This window comes from Oratosquilla oratoria, chromosome 5 (genome assembly GCF_046742065.1).
Source record: "Oratosquilla oratoria isolate Oo_2021 chromosome 5, ASM4674206v1, whole genome shotgun sequence".
Taxonomy (NCBI): Eukaryota; Metazoa; Arthropoda; class Malacostraca; order Stomatopoda; family Squillidae; genus Oratosquilla; species Oratosquilla oratoria.
In genome coordinates, this window is record NC_134781.1 from 76,860,494 (window position 1) to 76,879,940 (window position 19,447).

At 39.6% G+C, this 19,447-nt stretch overlaps 1 protein-coding gene across 1 annotated transcript; it reads right to left on the minus strand.

The window, feature by feature from the left end:
• Window positions 1-1,974: 1,974 nt before the first annotated feature.
• Window positions 1,975-18,742, minus strand: LOC143025273 (glycerophosphocholine cholinephosphodiesterase ENPP6-like). Its single transcript, XM_076184740.1, has 9 exons — window positions 18,680-18,742; window positions 17,367-17,514; window positions 14,152-14,395; window positions 13,073-13,279; window positions 11,465-11,603; window positions 10,674-10,834; window positions 10,093-10,213; window positions 8,752-8,886; window positions 1,975-2,664 (listed from the first exon to the last, which is right to left on the minus strand). Exons 2-9 carry the CDS (start codon window positions 17,492-17,494, stop codon window positions 2,531-2,533), a joined length of 1,269 nt encoding a protein of 422 aa, XP_076040855.1. The 5' UTR covers window positions 17,495-17,514; window positions 18,680-18,742; the 3' UTR covers window positions 1,975-2,530.
• Between the last annotated feature and the right edge of the window lie 705 nt (window positions 18,743-19,447).

Here is a 19,447-nt window from a genome sequence, read left to right on the forward strand (position 1 = left end):
CACAATTGAAAGCCATGCTCCCCTTTCCTTATTATTCATCTTTCTGACAAAGTCTTGATCACATACAAGTGTGCAAATCTGTGATCCATCAAACACACCTACCTTCATGTTCTCAAATGACAAAGCAGGAGAACTGAGACTATGTGTTGGAAGCATTAACCGTCAGTATTTAATGCTCTGTCAAACTGTTTCATCAGGCCCAGCTTTATGTGGAGAGGAGGAAATATGATCTTTTCTTGACTGATGATTGGATCATTGACAATATTTGGCATACCAGCTTCCAGAGTCTCACATAAGGGCCACTCTTTCTGATTCCAATGCTTATCTCTAGCTTGGCTGTACCACATGCAAAGAAAGCATTGATACTTTGTAAATCCCTTTTGTTGAGCAAGGAGGAAGTTCACCATTTTGTTGTCCATGCAAATTGTCCAGTTGTGCTCATGGTATTTTAGCAGGTCTATCACAGCTTTAATGTCATTATGCTCTTCTTGTAAACACACAGAATGACCTGAACAGCTGCATAGACATTGCCATTACGTAGTAGAACACACTTCTGGCTGTGCTTAGAACTATCTAGAAACAATATCCAATCATTTGGATTATACAATGGAATCCCTAATTCCTGGAGAAGACCCGAGATATTATGACAATAAACAAACTTATTCTCATCTTTAAAAAATTCCACAGAAACCTGTTACCAGTTTCAGAAGTATAAGACTTTTGTGGTTTGGTTCAGTAGAGCCTTTTCTTCCAACCTAGAAGCTAACATTTCTGCTGCATTTTTGGAGAGACCCATATTGCACACAAAGTCATTTAGTTGTGGCTGACTAAGCTGCTGAGGAGTTGATGACTGATGTAGCATAAGAAGTATAATCAGAATCTGCCAGTAATTCTTGAGTTTCATTGTCAGTCTCTTGCATTTTGGATGGAGACAACCTATCAAAAACTGGAATTGGTAGTTCATCAGTGCACATTAGGTCGAGCTGCAGGGGGAATACTAAGATAAGTGATTTTATGTCTGTTTTCCTTACCAACACCTTTTGTACTGATCAGACAAAAATAGCAGTCAGTTGTGTGGTCCTTTGGATCCTGCCAGGTCACGGGAGTTGCAAAAAGTCCTTACATTTTCCTTTCATCCAGTCACACAGCATTTCTTCACAGTTATGGCATATAGTGTGTGGGGGCCATTTCTTGTCTTGGTCACCAAAAGTTAGTCCAAAGTATGTTTTATAGACTCACCTCACAAATGGTGTTGTATTGCACATCTGACAAATAAGCATGAAGGATCCACAAATATAGCAAAAAGCGTCAGGTTTGTTCACACATTGATATCCCTGTAGCAATGATCAAATTTGAAAGAAAAAACAAATAAAACTATATATCCTTACTGATACCATAAACACACAAGTAACTTATTTGGGTGCTAAAGGCTAAAATGTAATCCCTCAAATTGCATGAAAACTAGAGCATACAGAACAAAATTGTTTCCATATTTGAAATCAGCAGATCAAAAATAGTAGGAAACAGTAAAGAAATCTCATGCAACTGAGGTTTAAAAAAAAATGTTGTTCTCTAATCTATATATCAAGAGGCTTCTTCCCCCTTATGAGGTAATCAGCGAAGGCCCACCTGTCCCAGTCCTACCCATCACCTACGTATTTTCCTGTTATCAGGAGGTGCCAAGATAAGTGGGAGGGAAGAGGATGGAGGGGAGTGGAGTATGTTAGCGATGGAATTGGTGGGAGTGGTTTTATGTCTGTTTTTTGGCTACCTCCTTATAAGGGGGAAAAAGCCTTTTGTATATATATGTACAGTATGTATAAGCCTTCTCTAAATCCATGTAGCCTCCCCCCAAAAAATCCTTACCTGCCTCTCTTGCAAGACCATTACTAACATATAACTGATCATTTCTCCACTGACTGTCTCATATATAGAAGTATCCAAGGGTTCAAAATAAATACTACAAAAGTACTCAATTTTATTTATTCAAATATAAATAACCTTACAAACTGTATTGTATAACAGAAACTTCTACACACAAGGTTATCATATCTGCACCCTTTATTTACATCCTGGACCCTTCTTCATCTCATATCAATATTTTATCAACAATGACCAACATTTCTATCCTCAAGAACAATATCACTCCAAAGGGATGGTCATGGAGGTGATAAAGGAGACATTTAAGGAGGGTAGTAGAATGAAGAGATAGCAGAAGTTAAGTGAACAGTATTCTTTTTTTGAGTGAAGATTAGTCTTTCATTATGACATAATCTTGCATGACTTTAGTCCACAGAGGTGTCACTAAAGTCCTTAAAATGCTGACTGTATAAAACTTATGCAGTCAAAACCTCAGAGTTCTTCAACTGCTGTGTGAAACCTGAATGGAGGGAAGGTGAAACTCCACATAGCCTGCAATCTCTCAAAACTATTAATTTCTGATCAAGAAGACACATCATCAAGCTGTCCAGGATCATTCCTGGAGAGGTGGATCACCATATTACCTGCTCTCAATGAACTTAGTAGCCCTCTAAACAACAAAGGCATCCTTAACATGTGCCCAGGTACCATTGTGAGGCTGTGGTTTAATGTCAAGGACATGTGTAAGAACTTGGTAGATATCAACCATATCTATTGGGTCAATCACTGTTTCCTTTTTGAAATCTGTAAATGAAGTATGGTAAGAGAGTAAATAGTGATTTCCTTTAAGTAACATCTCAGTTTAAATAGAAATGAATATAATAACAAATGTAAGAGTATTAGGCAGAGGTTTGAAATTGGTAGGTGAGACTGAATGAATATGTGAAGTGAACCAGATACTTTTAGGTGACTTTTAGGTGTGTGCAGTGTCAGTGTCAAATACTTATCATTCACTCCGTTTTTAATTGTACAGTGCCCTATATCACAATAACAATTACTTTCATCCCTTCTGTAAGTGCTGGAAGAAGAAAGTTAAATGGATTATTATAATAGTTATTATTTGTATCTATCTAATTGTACCTACTTAATCTACCCACTGCCCTGCTTCTGACCAAGGGCAGTGGGCAAGAGACAGAGATTTCCCTTCATTCATGAGGAGTTAAGATGAGAGGGAGGAACGGAGTGGGTATGTGCTTTTTGACTTGGTTACCTCACTTATAAGAAGGAAAAAGTCTTTGATATATAGATAGATAAATCTACCTGCATACATACATACATATACTGACGTTTTTTCCCCTTACAAGGCAGATAGCCAAAGTCAAAGGCATAAATCCATTCCCATCCATTTCATCCCTATTCACAACCCCTCCCTCCTTCTTTTCTTGGCTCCTCCCAGATGATGGGTCATCCCTGCACCTCGCCCACTGTCCTGTGTCAGAAGCAATGTAGCAAGACACAACACATCCACAGCAAGGCAGCTTCATTTAATCAGTGCCCCCCACCCCTCTGTCCCTTCATACAGAAAAAGAGAAGGGGAGAAATCCCTTTGGGCTGGGTCAAAATATCATTCATATTTACTCCTTTTAACCCCCCCCCCCCATCACCACCCACTCCCTTCCATTACCTAATTTAGGTAAATACAAATTTAAGTAGTACATGTTCCCATTTAGCTTTTTCCCTCCAGCACTTACAAAGGCTTTGACAAACTAAATGTTATAAATCAAGTGTAAAGAGCTGAAAACAGAAATAATGGAAGACTTCATTACTGGTATGTATAATTTTGAATTCTGCAACAATGAAGTTCAAATTACTGAAATTTGCAGAGGCACAGGCCTCCTGTAAGAGAGAGCTGAGGCAATGGCAATGGACTGTGGCAGATGGACATTCAATGCTCATATAATTTTCAGCCCACATATCAAAGACCTGACAGCAACAAGAAAATATATGTTTAAATTCATTGGAAGCACTGACTTTGGACAACAAAAACTCTAGTAACCATCTACAAGCAATTCATAAGAACCAAATTTGACAATGCCTCCAGAGTATGGAGGCAAGATCACCAAGATAAACAAACAATTTACAAACTTTACAGAATGGAGTACTGAGAGTAGTAGCAGGAAGCACCAAAACCACCTGAATTGGACACCTGCATACTGAGACCAAAATCCTCCCCATAAAACACCACATCGAAATGATAGGAACACAATTCTATGCCAAGACCCTTAACACCACACACCATTACACTACATCTCACAAGCACCACCAACTGAATGCAGAAAAAGAAGGAACCAGCAGCACATTACTCATACAGTACTACCTCTCATTAACGGACTAAAAGGGGGGTAACAGTGTCCGTTGATCTGAATAATCCGTTGATTTGAAGTGGTTTTTGGGTGGCATAGTAATTGTACAGCACTAAACAACAGCACCAAAACACAGCAAAAACACAGCTAATTAACGTCTGTTAATGAGAGGTAGTACTGTACATTAATAACCTACCATGTATACCACACAAAACATCCACACTGAAACACATACACACTGAGACCACTATCCAAGCCCATCAAAACAGACCACCAAACTCAATACTCCAACAAGAACCTCTAAACATAATGCTCACAGAAATAAACCCTCCCATATCTGGTAAAAACCACACTTGCAATCAAGATCTGGACATCATACAACAATGGAACATTGCTAACACAGAATAGGCCTGGCCATATATTCAAACTGCCATAGATGCAACTACTACACAAAAGACACAAAACACACACTAGCCTTCATGGGAATGATTTAATAAAAAATGACAATGGAAAAACAAGGTCATGAAAAGAAACTCAAAAATGATAACTATAGCAGAGATCTGAAAAAAAAGCTTCCCACACAGAGTGCTGGATATCTGGAATAAGATAAAGAAACAGTGTGTGCAAATACTATTCAAGATTTCAAGAAAAAACTTGATGCTGAAAGATACAAAGACGGGTCACCATGAGCATAGCTCCCTTCCCGTATAATACAACTAGGTAAATACAATACCCTACACTAATAATCCCTTAAGGGATTTGTGGGCCTGTTGAGAGGCTGTTACTGGTTACCCAAAGGCTGCAGGTCTTCATTAAGATACCAGGGGCAGCAGATTGATTTATTTGATTCCCTTAAACACTTTTTTTTTTCCTAATTTTCCATTCTTGCACAAGTTTCACATCTTTAAATTTCTTTCCCCCACTCCAGTCTGATACTCATCTACACTCTTTTCCTATTAACCTATCCTATGCCTTCTCTAATTCATGAAATATAATTTGTTATATGAAATATTTTTATCTACATTTCTTGGGATGCTTGCTGGCTGATCAGGTTTGAACAGCACTATTTATGTCACAAGTTGGGAGTGGAGACAATTCAACCCTGCTGGCAGCAAGCAAATTCATAGCAAGGGCATACTACATAGCATTTGCTACTTTAAAAAGTCTTCTGCAAAGAGATATCATACTAGCCTCCTTAGAGGGAGAGTTTGTGACATTAAATCAATCAATCAATCCATTGTCCCTGGTCTTTCTTGCAGAAGACTGATGACCTTCAAGTAACTGGCAACATCCTCTGGATGGGACCATAAGTCACTCAGGGAAGATATATTGTGTCATTGTCTAGGGAATGTTAGTGTAGCACACTGTAGTTTGAGGTATTCTGTGTCCTCTGTGTGGTGGTTGTATCTGGGGTATTTTGAACTTGTGTCCAACCCTATTATGTGTTGGCAATGTTTCAATGCTGGATGGTGTCATAAGCAAAGACTTGCCAGAGTGGTTCTTGTGGGAGGGTTTTTTCTGTAGGACTTAACTCTAGAAGTTATTGTTGGAGTGCTGAGTTTGATGATCTGTCTTGAAAGCCTTGTTTAGTGATCTGAGTGTTGAGTTTTTGTGTGAATGTTTTTTGGTGGTTGACTGTTATAGATGTTTGAGTAGTGTACTGCTGGAGCAGTTTTTTGGTGCATTCTGTTGATGGTGGATGTTGTGTAGTGGGTGTGGGGTGTTTAGGGTTCTAGCATAGACTTATCATATTCGTGTAATTCTGTATTCAGGTATCCAAATGAGGTGGTTTTGGCAGATCTTATTATTACTCTCAGTGCTCCATACTGTAAAGTTTGTAAATTGTTTGTGTTCACTTTGCTTACTCTTGGCAACCAAACTGTGCAGGCAGAGCCAAGGCTGGTTCTTATGAATTACTTGTAAATGGTTATTAGAGTTTCTGTTGTCTAAAGTCAGTGCTTCCAGTGAATTTAACCAGGTTTGTTTTCTTCTTGATTCTTGCTGCCAAGCCTTTGATATGTGAGCTGAAATTTGTACAATTATCAAATGTGAGGCCTAGAATTATAGGATTCTTTTCCAACGGAAGGATTTGGCCATTTAATTTTACTATAGGATTTCTTGATTCATGATTGTCTGGTATGAACAACACCACTATTGATTTCTGGCATCAAACTTCCATTCTGCTATTTTTGAACCTTTGTTCTAGTTTGTTCAAGTAGGCTTGAGAGTTCTTTACTGCTATTTTTGTATTTACTGTGCTGCATTATTATTGTCAGATCATCTGCATATGAGAAAATACTGGTGTTTAGTTCTGGTTTAGGAGTTGGGAGATCACTCATGTAGAGAGTGAACAGTTGTGGTGAAAGTATTGCACCCTGACCAACTCCATTGTATTGCTTTTTTGTTAATGAAATTTGGTTGTTTTGGGTTACTCTGGACTGTCTTCTTGTTATGAATTTTTTTCACCCTTCTTGTCATTATGAATGTCAATCCCAATGATCTTTTTGTTCATATCTAAAGCTATCTTAACTTCTTTCTGGTGGATGTTTTTTTCTTGAATCCTTCCAACACTTGTATGATGTGAGTAGTCTGCTGGTAGAGTGGCCTTCCTTGAATCCATGTTGGTTAGGAGAGGTAGATATTTCTCATTTGATACTTGCTGTTATCAGACTTTCCATTAGTTTGGATACTGTGGATAGTAGTGATATTGGCAGAGCTGGGTGCATTACTGCAGGATACGTAGTGCATTACTGAAAAATCTGGGGTACATTTCTGTTAATGTGCTACTGATTTTAATTTCCTTAGAGTGGTCCATGTTACTGCGTATATGTATATGTACATACGCATATACAGATTTTTCAGTAACACACTACCTGTCTGACGGTAATGCACCCAGCTCTGGACATTAGTCTGTATAATGCAGGGTTTACAGGGGACTATTTTGGTCTCTAGATTGGGACTATGTGGGCTCTTTTTGATGTTTGGGATTTTATTGTTATTTTGACAAAGCTCTTATGGCTGTTTGGCCAAGGTGTTTGAGGTAGGTGTTTGATATCTTGTCTGGGTCTTCAACTCTTTTTAATTTCTTTATGGATCCTTCTATAGTAGTGGGTTAATGGTGAAAGGTAAGTGTCTCTAGTGTCTGGTTTGATTTTTCATATTTCTCTCATCATTTTCTTTTTTCAGATGTACTGGGCTAAAGGATTGTTTTGGAGAAATGTTTGTTAATGATGTCACATTGCTGTTTTGGTGATGGTGTTTTATCCTGAGTTTCACCAACTGGTTCATGTGTATTTACCTAGTTGTATTATATGGGAAGGGGACTTATGCTTGTAATGACCATCTCTGTATCTCGCAACATCTAGTTTGTTCTAGTGTGTGTGTGTGTGTGTTCGTGTGCATGTCTGTGTGTGTACATGTATGATTAATTTTGAGTTTTTGATTGCTTTTACAGCTCTCCACATTTTGCCATTATTGTCTTTTCCAGTTACTCTGTTGGTTAGTTATTCCCAGTTTTCTTTCTGTCTGTTATATATCAGATTTGTAATGATTCTATTCAACTGCTTTAGATACTCTTTTTCTTATTTTGCTAAGTTGTATTTTTTAAGAGGCAATCTCCTGTGTGAAATTGTGTTCCTTACTTGCCTTCTGGATGGTAGTTTCTATTTTGTTTATCCTGGGATGGGTACTGATCTATTTCAAAGTATTTTAATTATAGTTCTATCTGTCTACCAAGGGCTTTTTCTCAGTTATAACTGAGGTGGAATGGGTGGGGTATGGGGGGTGAGGGAGTATGTATGAGAAAAATTTGACGCAACCTGAAGGGATTTCTCACCGTCTTCTCCTATTCTGCATGAGGGGACGGAGAGGGGGAGGGGTCGCCGATTTAATGAGGCGGCCTTGCTGTGGATGTGCTGTGTCTTGCGACACTGCTTCTGACCCAGGGTAGTGGACAAGATGCAGGGATGACCCATCATCCAGGAGGTGCCAAGATAAGAGGGTGGAGGGGAGTGAAGTGTGATAGGGATGGAATGGGTGGGAGTGGTTTTTATGCCTTTGTTTTTTTTGGCTACCTCCCTGACTTGAAACCTGCAGGTTTAACAGCAGTTAGCAAGTCCCTGAGCCCTTCCACAGATCTCTCCGAGATTAAACGCTGGATTAGTTTGTGATATATTAATGTGGGACTCTTGTGTTACTGGCTGTCAAGTCTCCTTATGTGGAAAACTGAAGGAGCCAGTTAAAGATGATAAAGATTTCAGTCAGGGCCAGAGACTGAATGGCAGTCCCTTGCAGCTGCATCTCCAGATGGAAGAGAGGGTGTAGATGGGTTATGAAAATGGATGGAAGAAAGATGTTCCTCTCTGATGTCTGTTCTACAAGGGCACCACTTGCCAGTAACTGTGGTTGGACCTCCAAAATTTTAACTACACAATGTGTGAATAAGATTTCTTCTATACTTGAACATGACTTCAACTATCTTAAGATTAGACATGACCATACCCAAACTATACTCTTTATATGGCCTCACCTGGTCCCTTGGCAAAGAAGATTCCTTTCATGTCCTGAATTTCTGGATCATAGCCATGAGCACCATTGAAGACAAATGCATCATACCTTTCTGGAAGCATCTTTGTGTTATCCCTAGAAGCCATGATGAAATGACCTGCAGGAAGAGGGTGGAAATAATATCCATATTCAAGAACCTTTGTTTATCATCATGTTATCTTAATGTGCACCTTGACCCTGGAAGTTAGAATAAATCTCTTCTGCAATGTTTTTCAATGAGAGAGAGAGAGAGAGAGAGAGAGAGAGAGAGAGAGAGAGAGAGAGAGAGAGAGAGAGAGAGAGAGAGAGAGAGAGAGAGAGAGAGAGAGAGAGAGAGAGAGAGAGAGAGAGAGAGAGAGAGAGAGAGAGAGAGAGAGAGAGAGAGAGAGAGAGAGAGAGAGAGAGAGAGAGAGAGAAAGAGAGAGAGAGAGGAGAGAGAGAGAGAGAGAGAGAGAGGAGAGAGAGGAGAGAGAGAGAGAGAGAGAGAGAGAGAGAGAGAGAGAGAGAGACAGAGTCTGAATTTAAGAGAGGCAGAAAGGAGATGAAGTACTTGAGAAGTATGGTGGAGGTTAGAATGGGTAGCATGAGAAATAAGGAGCTGAAGAGGAGAACAGGGGTGGAGAAGGAGCTGGCAGATTGGGCTGATGAAAGAATACTGGGATGGCTTGGGCACATGGAAAGAATTGATGGAGAAAGAAGAGCAAAAGAGTGTGGAAGGCAGACATGGATGATGACCAAGAATGAGTGGGTTGGATGGGGTCTTGAACAGAAGGGGAATGGATGTGAAATGAGGAAAAAAGGCAAGAGATAGGTGTGAGTGGGAATAGTTGAATAGATAATAAAATGACATGGATTAAAGTGATTTCTCCTTCTTCTCTATCTAGAAATGAGAGGATAAGGAGGGAGGGTTGCCATGTAAATGAAGTAATAAGGTTTAACAAGTTTAGACTGTCAGGTCCTGCTCTGGATTTACTGTGTTTTGATGCATTATTTATGATCCAGGCAGTGGGTGGGGAAGCAAAGATGACCCTTCATCCACAAGCAGCTTAGGATGGGTTAGGGGTGGGTGTATACCTTGGCTGGCTACCTCCCTTTTAAGGGGGAAGAATCCTTTTTGTATATGGATAGACAGAGAGATGAGGAGTGAGGAAATTGGTCCCAACTTTCCTCTATCCTTATGATTTTCGAGTTGGACAAACCATCAATAAGACTGGGATGGCAAAACCCTTTGAGAGAATGATGCAGAAAAGAAAAGACAATGCATATATACAGAAGTAATAATGCCAGAACAAACTCATATAATACCTGAATTTATGTTTCCTACCTAATTTTGCTTTCAGAATGATATCATGGATGTATTTGTTGTTTTTGAAGTGGAATCGCTCTGGAATGTGGTCATGACGATACACATCTACTCCAGTCATTGTCCTCAGTTGATCATACACCTGTCAATTGGTCAACCATTCAATGTAGGTAAATTATCATGACAGTACCTACTTGATATCTGTGTAAAAAATAATACCTACACTATACAGTAAAACATGGAAAGCTAAACATTCTAAATTTCTAGATTCATTCTATGTATTACCAGGTTCCATCCATTTAAGTGTTCTCTTTTATGGTTCCTGTATCTATAAATTTATGTAAACCTGTCTGTCTCTTTTTTAATCCTTTTGATCTGTTGTTCCCTCTCTTGGCTTCCCAATACAAACATTCACCATTTCTTACATTTATTTATAAGAGGGAAAGAGTATATGATTTATGCACTATATTCATTTGTTTTTCATTACTTGATTCCAAATGGATCAATCAATCAATCCATTCCCCAACATTAAACTAGTATATCCAAAATTTCACTAATACATTCCACCAAATTAGAGTAAACAAAATACAACAATTTCTTACCGTGTCAATATTCTGTTCAGGTACTTTGATATTCATGAAGGCTCCCTTGTCTGCCATGTTTTCAACCAAATTTGAGTCCAAATGGTCATCAATTTCATATCGAATGACATCACCATGAGCTGTGTTGGTCATTCCATGATCACTGACAATGACGATATTGGCTGTTGAAATAAGAAATAGTCTTTATCAAAAGAATTCACTTAATACTTATGACTGTGGCAAAGCAAATTCATATAACAATTTTGTGTACAGATGTGCAAAATTATGAAAGTGCCTTGATGTTGTCTTTTGGGATTAGGTTAGGGAAGTCATGTATAAAGGGGATGAATAGTGCTGGGGATAGTACTGCACCTTATGAGATGCTGTTTATACTAACATACCAAAAGGCATTTCCTCCCTTATTATGGGATTGGCAGTCAAAATATACACCCGTTTGTTGTCCCTCCCATCTTGGCACTTTGTGGATGAAGAATCCCTGTTCTTTGCAACACTGCTTGGGCCTAATACAATGCTGTGAGATATGGCACTTCCATAACAGGGCACAAGAACCAGAACTGGTTTAACATCACTGCTTTTTTATATGATTACCCCTCTCCCCACTCTTAAACAATAGGAAATTCCGTTATCTGAATAAAGTTGCCTGAAGCCTTCTCGCTTCTCACTTTTTTCCTATCCCTACAATATATGAACTAATCAATATAGGAACCATTAAATAGTGCATATAATCATCTGGTAGCACCCAGCAAAATATGTAGGAAGATTCCCTATCATTTATGGGTTAATATACATACTATCCTGTGCAATGCCCAAGACTTCCAACTGGTTCTGAAGATATACAATAACATCGTCAAGTTCTCGGACAGCCTTCTTTCGCTCTTCTGTTTCAGGTCCACTGTTGTGTCCAACATTATCTGCATGCTCAGTATAAACCTGCCATGAAGAAGAAAAAGTGGTTATGTATTAGTGCACTGCAGATGTATAGCTATAGATAATGAAGACTATAACAGTTAATTCAGTTACCAATCTCTGTCAGTCTCAATAGACAATACCCTGCATTGGATAATTGTTGATTGAACAGAAGTTAAGCAATATTAGCAATATGATCAGTAGTTACAATGTTACCAACAATAATTATAATACATGTAGGACTGAAGGAAGAGTAGAAAGTGAGGAGTTGAAAATCAGGGTGGTGGAGGTAGTGATTATGAGAAGAACAGATGGGATTGCAGGGGAGGAAGCAGGAGAGGAAGAAGAAAGATGGATCGGGTAGCGACGGAATTACTGAAGAGATTGGTAATTATACATCGTCCTCTGTAGAGCACATTCAGTGGAGCACCATAGTCCAGAGATGTGATCATGTGACATTTAATGATAATCTCTAAACATAAAGTAATCCATGTTTTTTCCCATAGTTCAAATTAACTGTAGTTTATATTTGTAACATATTATTCTTAGATCTATTAGGCATCTTGAGAAAACGAAATTATAAACATAATCCTTCATTTGAATAACGAATCAATAACACACCTAAGCACAACAAAACTGGCGGGTCACCTATTTATTTACTTGTGGAAGTTTTCGATCTGTTGTAAATTGTAATGTTCCCTGAATGCACTAATGAAAACGACAAAATTACAGGAGTGACTATTTTGTAGCTACACTGACACGCATACGGTAGTAAAATGTGCATTTATAATACTCTATATTTTTCAATACGTTGGTATATGTGCGCAAAATAATCTAAAAATAATTAAACTTATGGAATAATGATCTACTAGAGCAATTTTTTGCTCTATCAAATTGATTCATTACCTTCTTTAATCAATTATGTCAGAGTTTTTATTCCTCGCTCTCCTACAAGGATCTTAGTATCGTCTGTAGGGCTTTGTGCATTTTTTTTGTCTAGCCCTGTTGTAGAGGCTCAGTGTCTCGTTGCGTTGCCTTTGAATTGAGCGGTATGATAGGGGGCTGAGATGCTGAGATGAGAGGGGCGATAAGAGACAGCAAGAGTTGCTTTAAGGCACAAACAAGAAGGTATAAATAGGGAAGTAAAATATTCAGATTCTCTAAGTTACTTCTGTGGCATAAAACAAGCAAAGGCAAAAGGGGTGCTCAGATTTGAAACAGATGTGTGATACTCTCAGTGATCACCTCTATAATGCACATTTTCCACATACAAGAAAAAGAAAATAAAAAAGTGTCGATGAAAAGAATAAACATACAAAAAATCAAAACACCATTCTGGGAAAAAAAGTATACAAACGAATACACGAAATCGAAGTCAAGGTTTGGAAACATCTTGAAACTTTCCTTTCTGGAAGATCCCGAGATCTGGACAGATGGACAAAACCAGGAAGAAGCGAATTCAAGAGCCTCTGCATAGGATATTGACAACTCACCTGTACAAAGTCGAATCCCTCCTTGAAGAATTGGAGGGCTTTGTCAATGTTCTTCCGAAAAATATGTGACCCTGGGGATTTCACAAACTTTTCGCAGTACTTGGGTGTTATTCCATCGAAGGGCACGTCGCAGCGGGCCCAGAGGAGCAGCGCGGTGTCCAGTCCGGCTCTCGTGGCAGTTGTCCACACAGGTTCCGAAGTCCACCACTAGAGGAGGAGAAAAAAAGAAAAAAGAAAATAATGATAATAATAATATATATATACTGTATATATACATGTGTGTGTGTGTGTGTGTGTGTGTGTGTGTGTGTGTGTGTATCATTGGGAGAGAACAGGAGGGGAAAATAGGCAAGAAGACGGACTGAAATTACATTTTAACGCATATTGGCATTTTCTTAGACGTTCTTCCCTCCCACACACACCGATCCCTGGTCTATCCTAGGTAGTCCATAGACATTGTAATACCGAAAAGGGGCGGAAGTGGAATGAGGTAGGACAAGTAGCCAGAGAAGTGGACGGTAGATGGAGTGTGTGAGTGGGCACCATGAGATGCCAAACGTTGAAGAAGAAGAGACCAGGCAGAAAGTGAAGAGGCGAGATAGTGTAGTTTGCAGGAGTGATGCGGCAGAGGCTGCGTTCTATGTTCAGCACGAGACTCCACATGGCTGATGACTGAGTGGTTCCCTTATTTCCCATTTTCACTGTTAATGGCGACTTGTATGTGTACGGAAACGGCAAATGCTGACAAAAATGTCAGAAAAGATACCAACTGAGGAAGACGTCTTTATTCCTGCTACGATGTTTCGTACGTTAAAAACTCTAACGAGTACATAGACGAAGACAAACTGAGAATAAAAGACACAAAATCCATCCTACCAGGAATAAATGTCATTCTCACATGGTGTGTCCTCTGACGATTCATATCTTTGTTCTAAGTGTTGTCAGGCGATTTTATTCAGCTGGGTGAAACCCGTGTATTGAGTAAGATTTAAATCTAATTCTATTGCCCTTTTGATTGTTAGTTTATATATAGACACATAAATGAAAATGCATTAGATTGGGTGACAGTGACAATTCACCTTCTGCTTGCCTGTCGATTCTATATCGAAGAGGGAAAACTTGTCCTGGTCTTCTGCACTGTAGAAGTAATTACCCACAATGCCATGGGTCTCGGCGTACTGGCCAGTGACAAGAGTGGTCCAGGTGGGGTAGGACACTGAGGGATACAGCGGGTTGGTCCATCGTGCGCGAACGCCCTCCTTCAGAAAACGGTCGAAGCCGGGCAGCTGTCCCGGTTGGTCATCAGCATAGTCCCAGCGGAATCTGATTGGCAAATGTTTGATCAAAATCAGATTAAATAGGGTGTGACTCGCGTATAGGGTTATGTGTATCTGTGATCACGGATGGTCCGGTCCGTGAGGGATGGATTGGTATCTTGAGATTTCCGTGGACTCCTTTCCCGAAGGGTGTGATTTATAACTGTGAATTTCTCCTTTACGAACAGACTGCAGTTCGACCAAGGGGATGAAAAAATATTTAAAGACTTGTTTGATACATACATACATACATATATATATATATATATATATATATATATATATATATATATATATATATATATATATATATATTCTTTTAAGAGAATCTGAAACTGGTATGGATCAAACTAGTCCTCGTCACTCCAGACTCGCCTAGTCACTGAGACACTGGGGCACTTTTTTCGGCACAATTAGGGGATTTCGTCTGACTAAAGCCTGGGTATTTCATTCAGATTAGGAAAACCTCTGATCCAGGAGAGGCTGGGCTACAGGTGTCGCAATGAAAGTGGGTCTAACCTGTCTCTCTTCTAGGAACTGTTGATTACTGCCTGTACAATCATGGAGATAGTAGAAGATACACTCTTCAACAAGAACACGTACATATATGCATTCCTGTGAACTCGGAAGCAAGCAGATCTGGAAACCTGATCACAAGAGAGAGAGAGAGAGAGAGAGAAGGAAAACGAGATCCTCACGTGCCCAAAAGTTGCAGTGCAGGATCTTCATGGTTTTTGCCGTACTATATTGGAATATCCTCCGCCTGACTTGTCTGTCGCTATCCAGTCTGTCCTCGTGCATTGTGGGTAACGGCATCGGTACTCTTCAGTCCACAATCGTCATTTAGGGTTTGACGACGAACGTGAACTGATGCATATGCAATATATTTTATAAAAGAAGGTAAAGAAGAAAGGAGAGAAAGAATATGTACAAGTAAAGGAAGAAACACGGGAAGAAAAAAGACAATTAAAATAAAGAGAAGAAAATAACAATGAAATAGGAGAAACTAAAATAGAGAAATCTTAAGAAAAGGAATGAAGAAATCTTTAACATCACCTCACGCACTGAGACCATGGGACTTTGATTTCTCTGTACATGTACTCGATAGAATTAGAAAATATCCGGCATTTTTCGAGAAAAAGATACATCAATATAATAGAACAAGCATTTGATATTGGGAACTGCAGAGATCTCGGGAGATTTCATTTCACTGATTAAAAGTTTTATAATTTCTGCGAGTTCCTAATTTCAGAGTTCTTAATAGAGAGACAACGATCCGTAAAACCTTCGATTGGGTGACATTCATAAGTTTTTGTTAAACGCCAGGTGGTTTAATCTAACCGATGGGAGAATATCAGACCAAAGGTGAACCGGTGGTTCTTTACAAGGTCACACATTGACCCCACACGAGGTCACACATTGACCCCACACGAGGTCACACATTGACCCCACACGAGGTCACACAGTGAGCCCACACGAGGTCACACAGTGAGCCATCACGAGGTCACGCAGTGCCCCCACACGAGGTCACGCAGTGCCCCCACACGAGGTCACGCAGTGCCCCCACACGAGGTCACACAGTGCCCCCACACGAGGTCACGCAGTGCCCCCACACGAGGTCACGCAGTGCCCCCACACGAGGTCACGCAGTGCCCCCACACGAGGTCACGCAGTGCCCCCACACGAGGTCACACAGTGCCCCCCACACGAGGTCACGCAGTGCCCCCCACACGAGGTCACGCAGTGCCCCCACACGAGGTCACGCAGTGCCCCCATACGAGGTCACACAATGCCCCCACACGAGGTCACACAATGCCCCCACACGAGGTCACACAATGCCTCCACACGAGGTCACACGGTGCCCCCACACGAGGTCACACAGTGCCCCCACACGAGGTCACACACTGCCCCCACACGAGGTCATACACTGCCCCCACACGAGGTCACACAATACCCCCCACACGAGGTCACACAGTGCCCCCACACGAGGCCACACAGTGACCCCACACGAGGCCACACAGTAACCCCACACAAGGTCACACAGTGACCCTACACGAGGCTACGCAGTGATCCCACACGAGGTCACACAGTGACCCTACACGAGGTCACACACCTATATCACATCACAGCAACACCCACGTACCAATTAAAACTTTCTTCCACTCCAAAATGTATGGGTTACTAAATGTTTCATGCAGTGAATATTTAAAGGATTTCAATAACGCCTCTACGGACCAGCTCAGTCAGCATTCTTTTATGAATGTAGACTAATTTCCACTTAAAAAAGAATGCTGGATTCTTTTAGCTTCTACTGTCACTCCATTGTGCAACTCTAGTTTGTTATTGCTGACAAAATTCACTTCCCGAGATTTCTACCATTTTTTTTATAACTGTCAAGATTTTCCGTTCTAATGTTTCCTTCAACCGAATAAAATAATCAGGTGGCAGTCAGCACACATCCTCAGTTGTAGCAAAGAGAGACAAATTTTGAACTTTTAGATATACTATTCTGGCTTTAATTATATTATTTGGCTTCAAGAATCTGACACCCCCGGCCCCCCTCTCTTACGTATGGAACGTAAACTTATGGACTGCTGTTGTTTACATTCCTGTAAACCACGTCAACCTTGACTAAAATCGCTAATCCACTTACTTTGAGGTTGCATTTAGGGGACTCTGTGTGTGTGTGTGTGTGTATGTATTTACCTAGTTGTATTTTACGGGAAGGGGAGCTATGTTCGTGGTGTCCCGTCTTCATATCTCATTTTATCTAAACTATTTTCAATGGTGTGTGTGTGTGTGTGTGTGTGCGTGTGTGTGTGTACATGGTACATTCTCACTCCTTAAGGAGGGGGGGGGGTGGCGCTTCCCTGGCCCTCCCTTGGGGCTTCCGCCGTGCACCATACAAGTCTTTCATAGACCTCCAGGTGAAGAAGTACTACCTTTATATGGTAACACTTGAACGTGTTGCTACGCACCCATCAAGGAGGATGTAGAGGAGTTTGTTGGTTCTCTGTTTTTGGGCGTTCTTGTTAGGGAGTCCCTGGGTTGTCTGAGAAGTTATCATCATTGTCGTTATCAAAACGACTATTCCCAGCCGCGCCATCTTTGCCTTTCGTGTTTCTCCTGTAAAATAAACAAATAAATGTATAAATAAAAACAAATAATATAAAAAATAACAAAATAAATAAATTAAAAAAATAATAATTCGATATATAAATAACCAAATATATACACGAAAACAAATAAGACAAAACAGAATACGAAAGAAAAAATCCAGAGAAAACGTCAACATCTCAGCCCATAATACACTGATAGGACTAAAGACTGAATTTGTAAACAAAAGAAATAAGTTCAATCTCAGGCATTCTAATTTTAATTGACTGTGACTGAAAGAGACGAGATGGTAAAGTTTGCAGGAGTGATGCGGCAGAGGTCGGGACAGTCGTTATGATTTATTCAGCAGTGGTCTCCAGTGACCTCTGTGACGATTTCGTCACAGTTAATTTTTTTAATCAACGCCAGGCGATTTTATTCAATCTACAAGAATATCTCGTAACAGGATTAAAATATTATAATTATTTTCTTTTAATATTTTAACGTGCTCAAGATTGTCCTAGGGGTAAATAAAATCGTCGTTCTATTATCTATAGGGTTGAAGCTTTTATCCTGTTTTGCAGAAAGATGATTTAATTCATTCAAATGAAAACAGACTGGGACAAAAATAGCGCACCTTTCGACGTAGCAGTCATCTTACCCCAAATTCATCCCCTCAGCTGAATAAAATTTGTCTGGCGCGCGTTAAATTAAATCTGATAAAACACCGTGATCAAGTCAATAATTTACCTTTGCATTGCGGCGGGGAACCGAACAAAATAGCCAGAATATGTAAAACAACTTTCAAAAGGCCAGCTGAGATAGGGAGTCAATAATTTATGTGTCTACACCACTTCCGAATAAGGGGAAAAAATCTTCAGTTATGAAAAAAAAGAAAAATATCTGGGCGAGTGTAGCTTTCTTGCATGGATGCATAAATTCACTACATTTGAGATTCGCTTCATACACTGCTAATATAGCTATTTTTTATTATCCAATTTAATAATAGCCGACAAAATGTTTAAAGTAGACAGGATAGAACATTTATTAAATGTACATTTCGCATAGCTTACCATATAACTACTATTCTTTTTATCAAGTAATCTATCTATCGGTTACTAGTTTCAAATATCATGTATATACATCTGAATAAGAAGCGGCACCAAGAATGTAATTAACCAAAGTCGAAGCTCACCTCGGGAAGTTGTACACGTTGCAAGAATCACCACTCAAGTCTGTGACTCTCTCTCTGGTGGAGTGAAAACTGGCGACAATGTATCACTGGAAGATTTTATGTACCAGTGTCTCACCAAACGACTGCCAGACATTCCTTAAGTCGACCGTTTTTTTCTCTTAAAATACATTTTGATTGGCGGCTGTACATACGATAATTTTGTTTTGTAAACGTAATTCATCATCGCAAAATAGTACTGAAGTTCCTTAACTAAATGCAGGAAATTATATCTAACGAAAAGAGGATTTTCGCCTTATGATTTCATAAAAAAGAAAGATGCGAGATTGTTCCAAGAAATTAATCACGAGGGAACAAAATAATATCAGTTTTACTACTCAGCCAATTTTTGCTATCAAGTAAACTTTTTGATAAATATTTAACATTATCGTACGTTAGGCAGGTGTGCATCGCTTTCTATCGTTCATCTTTTAAAATTCGTATCAATATCAGTGCTAATTCGTTTTCACAAAAGGTGTTTTAATATCATACTCAGATCTCCATGGGATTGCAACATCTGTACGTTTATTTGTCAACGTATGTTCATACAGCAATGATGATTTGGGTATGTTTTTCTTTAAGTGAATAAAATAATTTAGATGAAGTTTACATGATGGAAAGCGCGGGTTTCGCTGGAGCCCAGAGGAGCATTCGAAGGTAAGCAAAATACTCTACTGTCACATACTGCTGACAGAAATCAATTAAGAAAATATTATTAGGTACAGAATTTTC